The 6,877-nt window shown below is 38.8% G+C and overlaps 1 protein-coding gene across 2 annotated transcripts; it reads right to left on the bottom strand.

Annotated features, from left to right (window-relative positions):
* Positions 1-1,186: 1,186 nt before the first annotated feature.
* On the bottom strand, positions 1,187-3,093 carry LOC121573783 (complement C1q-like protein 2). Of its 2 annotated transcripts, none has more exons than XM_041886059.2 (5): positions 2,837-3,093; positions 2,675-2,761; positions 2,411-2,473; positions 2,142-2,270; positions 1,187-1,524 (listed from the first exon to the last, which is right to left on the bottom strand). In XM_041886059.2, the coding sequence occupies exons 1-5, from the start codon at positions 3,060-3,062 to the stop codon at positions 1,241-1,243; spliced, it is 789 nt and encodes a 262-aa protein (XP_041741993.1). In that variant the 5' UTR covers positions 3,063-3,093; the 3' UTR covers positions 1,187-1,240. The 2 variants fall into 2 exon arrangements, with proteins under 2 accessions (XP_041741993.1, XP_041741994.1); XM_041886060.2 differs by having other exon boundaries at positions 2,675-2,737; positions 2,837-3,092.
* Positions 3,094-6,877: the final 3,784 nt, after the last annotated feature.

Raw genomic sequence — 6,877 nt, forward strand, 5'->3', positions numbered from 1 at the left:
TACTGACCTCCACACATAGCAAATATACAGCACCAGTCAAAAGTTTGGACACACCTACTCATTGAAGTGTTTATCATTCTTTTTACTATTTTCTACATTTTAGGATAATAGTGAAGACATCAAAACTATCAAATAACACATATGGAATCTGATTGGCTCAACTGATTGGCTCAAACTCATTAAGATGGAAAGAAATTCCACAAATTAACTTTTAAGATGGCACACCTGTTAATTGAAATGCATTCCAGGTGACTACTTAATGAAGCTGGTTGAGAAAATGCCAATAGTGTGCAAATCTGTCATCAAGGCAAAGGGTGGCTATTTGAAGAATTTGAAATATAAAATATATTTTGATTTTTAAAAACTTTTTTGGTTACTACATGATTCCATATGTGTTATTTCATAGTTCTGATGTCTTCACTATTATTCTACATTGTAAAAAATAGTAAAAATAAAGCCTTGAATGAGTAGGTGTGTCCAAACTTTTGACTGGTAGTGTATGTGTTAACATGGTGAAGTATGGGCCTATATGTAGTACCTCATTTTAAAATGAAATAATTTATTTATTTATAAACACTTACTGTATCTAACACATGCTTTAACCTAGAGTGGGCAGGCCAATGTTACAGTAGGCTACATTGTTAGTTTTTCTTGGATACGTTTTCTTATTGTAATGTTGAAAAAACCTTCTATTTGATTCTATTTAACTTAACTTGGCTAAAAATATCTATAACTTTAAATGGTTGAATAACTTCCATTCATCAATCCATTCACATAACAGGTCTGTGTTGTCTGTCTCCACCTCCCTTGAAAGACCACATAACTAAATATGGGCATTTACTACCCCCTACTGGTCTAAGTGAATAATGCAGCATGTGTTGTAATAATATAATAATAACATGCCATTTAGCAGACGCTTTTATCCAAATCGACTTACAGTCATGTGTGCATACATTTTGTTACGTATGGGTGGTCCCGGGGATCGAACCCACTACCCTGGCGTTACAAGCGCCATGCTCTACCAATTGAGCTACAGAGGACCACATGTTGTGGATCAGAAGTGTGGGTTTGTGTGCATGTGAGCATGTGTGTATCACCGTGTGCATGTGAGTGCAGGTGAGTGTGCACGTGGGAGTGTAGGTGCGTGTGTATATGTCTGTGTGCACCAATAATTAAATGCAACAAGTTTGGTCAAAAGCCCTTCATTGATGTTCATCATCACAACACATTAAAAACAATCTCAAATTGGGAAGAGTAGAATGCCAGTAAAAGTGTTACGGTGATTTGAATCATCATAAATCCTGTAGTTTGCAGGGAGTTGCATAAAAACTACATCTCCCACCTCCAGCTGTAGTATGACTGCATTGGATGCAGACCTAAACTGCATATGGTCACCCCATTCCCCTGAATGAATTATTTGCTGTTCATTCTTGAACAGTGATAGGCCCATAACAGTTGACTGGAGAAAATCACCCATAGTGAAGCTGAAGTGGTAGACCCCTCTCACAGGTGCTGTGAAGCTACCTGGATGTGAGGAAAGCATAGAGATCATCAAGACTTGTGCTGCACACTACATGACTGTACCTGTAGCACATTGACAAAAAAATGTATTATCTTGATTGTCCTAAACAAAATCATGGGGCATCAAATGCAACCTGCCACCAACATCAAGCAGGCTTTACTAGTTGTGCTGATTGTTGTTTTTAAACTTCAGATGCACATGTATTTGACTAGGTAGGCTATAGTCTACACTAAACGTTGACTGATGCTGCTATAGTCTACACTAAACGTTGACTGATGCTGCTATAGTCTACACTAAACATTGACTGATGCTGCTATAGTCTACACTAAACGTTGACTGATGCTGCTATAGTCTACACTAAACATTGACTGATGCTGCTATAGTCTACACTAAACATTGACTGATGCTGCTATAGTCTACACTAAACGTTGACTGATGCTGCTATAGTCTACACTAAACATTGACTGATGCTGCTATAGTCTACACTAAACGTTGACTGATGCTGCTATAGTCTACACTAAACGTTGACTGATGCTGCTATAGTCTACACTAAACGTTGACTGATGCTGCTATAGTCTACACTAAACGTTGACTGATGCTGATGAAGTCAGTACAGTACCTGTAGCGTTGTTGTAGTGGTCACCAGTGTTTGTGAAGATGTTCTTGTAGATTACTGTGGTGGCAGTGTTGAATGGCCCATGGTGTCCAGTTTTTCCTAAAGAGGTTGAAAATGCCGCCTTGGGTCTCTCTGTGAATGCAGGAGAATAAAGTGAATGATTTGATGATGATGATGATGATGATTGACATTTAAACTTTTTCACACTCAGAAATGGAGGGGAAGGAATTATTATGTCATTTAAAAGTACCATAATTCCATTTATGTTTTACCTGCATTCTCCCTCTGCAGTTTCTCAATCTCACTCTCAGTGGATGTTACTCTGCTCACCATGGCTGGAGTTACAAAAATGACACAAAGATTTACTGGAAAAAACCTGGATAACACGAAATTAGCGTCTTGATCATTACCAATCATAATGACAAGATAACTAGGTACCTACAGTGTATTCTGCATGGTTTCTATGGCTACATTAACAATAGTTATTGTTATGACCAAACGAACTAAACAAACTGATATTTAACTGTCCATTTTACCTGCATTCTCTGTCTTCATTGCCTCAAGTTGTCGTTCAGAACTCATCAGCCTGGACTCCATGACTAAAACAAAATGAAATAATTTTCCTGTCAACAATAGAAATTTACCAGATTATAACATTACTCAGTCAACTGATAGTGGGCTTAGTATTCTGCTATCACCTGAGTTCTCTGTTTTCAGCCCCTCCACCTTAGTCTTAGTGTCTTGTAGTTCAGCCATGGTATGACTCAGCTCTGCCCTCTGCAGCACCACCATGTCTCTCAGATCTCTCAGGTCAGACACAATGCCACATTGAAGGGAGTCAGAGGATCCATCTTCACTTGGAGTGTACTTTGCTTCTCCCAAATGACAGAGCAGCAACACCAGTGGAACTAGAAAAGCTCTCATTGGGAAAATATGCTTAGAGCTAGTTCAGTATACAATATACTCCAAACATCAGTCTCCTTTAAATACACTTTGTGGTTAACCAGTAACTTGGAGTATTGAGCAGTGTTCTGGTACACCCATAAAATGTTTTTTTTGCCCTTTGCCCACCTCTTATTTTTCTGTAATGTTTAAACTGGGTCATTAGCCCTTTGCCCACCTGTTATTTTTCTGTAAGGTTTAAACTGGGTAATTAGCCCTTTGCCCACCTGTTATCTTTCTGTAAGGTTTAAACTGGGTCATTAGCCCTTTGCCCACCTGTTATTTTTCTGTACATTTTAAACTGGGCCATTAGCCCTTTGCCCACCTGTTATCTTTCTGTAAGGTTTAAACTGGGTTATTAGCCCCCTTTACCCACCTGCTATCTTTCTGTATCTACACCATCTCTCTTAGAACACCATCCACTGTGTGTGTGTGTGTGTGTGTGTGTGTGTGTGTGTGTGTATGTGTGTATGTGTGTGTGTGGATGTGTGGATGTTTTTTAAAGAGAGATGGTGTAGATACAGAATAGTAAACAAACATACATTTGACCAACTGGGGACAAATGCTATTTCTAGCGGGTTTAGGGTTAAGGTTAGGGTTAGGGTTTAGGAGTTAGGGAAAATAGGATTTTGAATGGGTCTGAATTTTGTGTCCCCACAAGGTTAGTTGTACAAGACTGTGGGTGTGGGTGTGTGTGTGTGTGTGTGTGTGTGTGTGTGTGTGTGTGTGTGTGTGTGTGTGTGTGTGTGTGTGTGTGTGTGTGTGTGTGTGTGTATAGTGTGTGTGTGTGTGTGTCCGCCGTCTGGTGATGCCCAGCTTGAATTGGCAGAGCTGAACAGCGTGAGGGAGAGGTGTTTTGTGGGTGGTGATGAGGGGAACAGGGGAGGTCACTGAACCCTCTCTACAGTACACTTCTGAGCAGATGGGTGTTTGACTGGAGGCCCTGCTGCATTTTTAATCCACAGCTAGTAAAATATTCAGAGCTGTGAGTCTGGAGGGACATATGTACCTGTGAAGGGGGAAGAACAAGTCCAATAGCGATTAATACTAAAGAAAGGCACAGGGAAAGTGTTGGAGCGTGCGTGCACACACACAGCTTTGTTTTCATTCATTTTGAGGACTTTTTTGGGAGTAACTCTAACCCTTAATCTATTCCCCTTCAAAATCATATTTTCCCTAACCCTTAACCTAACCCTTAACCTAATCCTAACCCTAAACTTAACCTTAACCTAATCCTAATCATAACCCTAAACTTAACCTTAACCCCCAAAACCCCTCAAAGTTCTTGTTTCCTTACCTTTTCAGGACATTCTAGTGAATTCGAAAGACATTGTGGTCCTGATAAGGTACTATAGGTATACATGCACTCACACACAGACACACACACACGCTCACAGTGAGTTTAGATAGAACCACAACATCTCCAAGTTTCCTAACTGTCAGTCTGTAACCTGTTGAGAAGCACCTGCACCCTGATTAGCATCCCCCAAGTTTCCTGTCATGAATGAAACATGTTTCTGGAAGCCATGACTGTGAGGGTTTTGTAATAAACAAACAGGCTGTTAGAGTGGCTGTAGCTGCTGGCTGTGAGGCCTTCTTGATGAGGCGCTGGCACTGCAATGTTTCTGCCAATAAGACAAATGAATGTGAGTGCAGCTGGCCCTACTAAAAGAGTTGAGCAGATTCTAAAGGTAAAACTAACAATGTAGCCTTCTGTAACATTGGCCTGCCCACTCTGGGTTAAAGTATGTGTTAGATAAGTGTTTATAAATATTTTTTTATTTCATTTTAAAATGAGGTACTACATATAGGCCCATACTTCACCATGTTAACACATACACTACCAGTCAAAAGTTTGTAATGAGTAATGAGAATGGGGACATTCGTTTTTGTAGAAAGAGGTAAAAATGTTATTTTTCAATAGTCCACTCTTGTCTTTGTATTACAGTATGTGCCTGACAGACAGAGGCCCGTACAGACTGTTGCTACTCTAAAAGTAGATACTGTACATCGCAAAGACACGTGGCAAAAATACAACAACACTAGACCTTGACATATTCAACAGCTTGATTCTCTCCCACAACACTTTGGGAAAGTTTCAAACATTTCCAGACATCAGTTTGTGAACTATTCTAAGATAATCTGATGGTTTTGACCTTGTTGTTTACTAGAGAACAGAGATGATGGTTACATAATGTCAACTAATCTAGACATGTATAAAGAGGGTGTTCAGGATCCTAAAAGACACTTCACTACGGGTTGTATAATACAGTGTAATGAAGATGATATTACAATTCATAATTCACATCAGCAGCTTCATATAAAGCTACAGTGAAATCCAATATTTAACTTCATAAACAAATGTTCTAACTATGCGGGGAATCAGGAGTATACTGTATAACTGAAATAGTATTTGATATAATCATTATTATTTTAAAAAATTACAGTGCAATCACCATGATCAACGTGTACAGTGTAAGGGCACATTGTTTAACGCTGAGGTAATTACAGCTTTATATCCATATCTTATCATTTTTATCATCCCTATTCTGAGTTGTAGTGCAGGCAGTGATTGTTTATGGTTTTATTGGGTATTGTTGCCATCTACTGTCTCAAAATATACGGTACCATCCCTCTGAACAACTCCACAAACATGTGCTTATGATACGAAGTTATTTCAATATGTTTACGTTTTATATATCCAGGAAACCCCAGATATTGACCAATATAATATTGAATCACAAACAAGTATCACATTTTATAGTTGTCAATCTTGCATTTATTAGTGAAAGTAAATTACAGTGGTCGATTCGAGGTGTATCCCGAGCATCAAGACACTTTAGTGGAGCTTCTCATCACAACATGGTGTTCATTTCACATTGGGAAGAGAAGGAAGCCGATGAAGGTAGTACGGTTATTTAAGTCATCATAAGCCCTCTCACTGGTTTTCAAATATACCACATCACCCTCCTCCAGATGTAGTACAGCTGCATTAGATGCAAACTTTTTATGACCATTACTATCGATTTCATCAACATACAATACTGACTTATCATTTTTATAGAGCAAAGCACCCATCCAGTTTGTACCAATACCACAAAGGGTAAATCTGAAGTAGCAGACCCCTCTCACTGGTGCAGTGAAGATACCTGTACCAGAGGAAATTGAAGGAGAGAGATCAGTCCTAACATAGAGATGAGCTCCAGTTTAGTGTTTTATTAATCCGATAACTGTATGCTTCAGTACACATTCTTGTGAGGACAGTACTGTACCTGTAATTGGGTTGTAGTGGTTGCCGATGTTTGTGAAGATGTTTTTGTAAACCATGGTGGTTTGAGTGTTGAAGGGTTTCTGATTCCCAGTGAGGCAGAGAATGCTACCTTTGGTCTGTCTGTGAATACAGAGTTAACCTTGTGTTGTCCTCCCAAATGCCTTACGCCTTTTGTCCTCTGGGGTCAAAAATGAACCCGCCTGGTTTGACTGTTTATAAAGCATACAGTATACATTTTCAATCAATTCTGTGTTACATCTTTAGTCTTACTTCTGTTCAACCCATTACTAGAATTTTTTTAATTTGTTTTGGAATTTAGAGCCAATAGACCTTGTTTACATAAAAGTATACCCTGTTTTTAAGTAAAAATACAATTAAACTATTAATTATTTTGACCTATTATTATTTTGACTATTTGACTTATCACTGAGTGGTATTTGTAAAAGTTTAGTGAGGATGCTGTTTTTGAATCATTTTATTTTTATTAATGACAGCCCATAATCACACCTTTTGTCCTCTGGGGTCA

Source organism: Coregonus clupeaformis, chromosome 9 (genome assembly GCF_020615455.1).
Source record: "Coregonus clupeaformis isolate EN_2021a chromosome 9, ASM2061545v1, whole genome shotgun sequence".
Taxonomy (NCBI): Eukaryota; Metazoa; Chordata; class Actinopteri; order Salmoniformes; family Salmonidae; genus Coregonus; species Coregonus clupeaformis.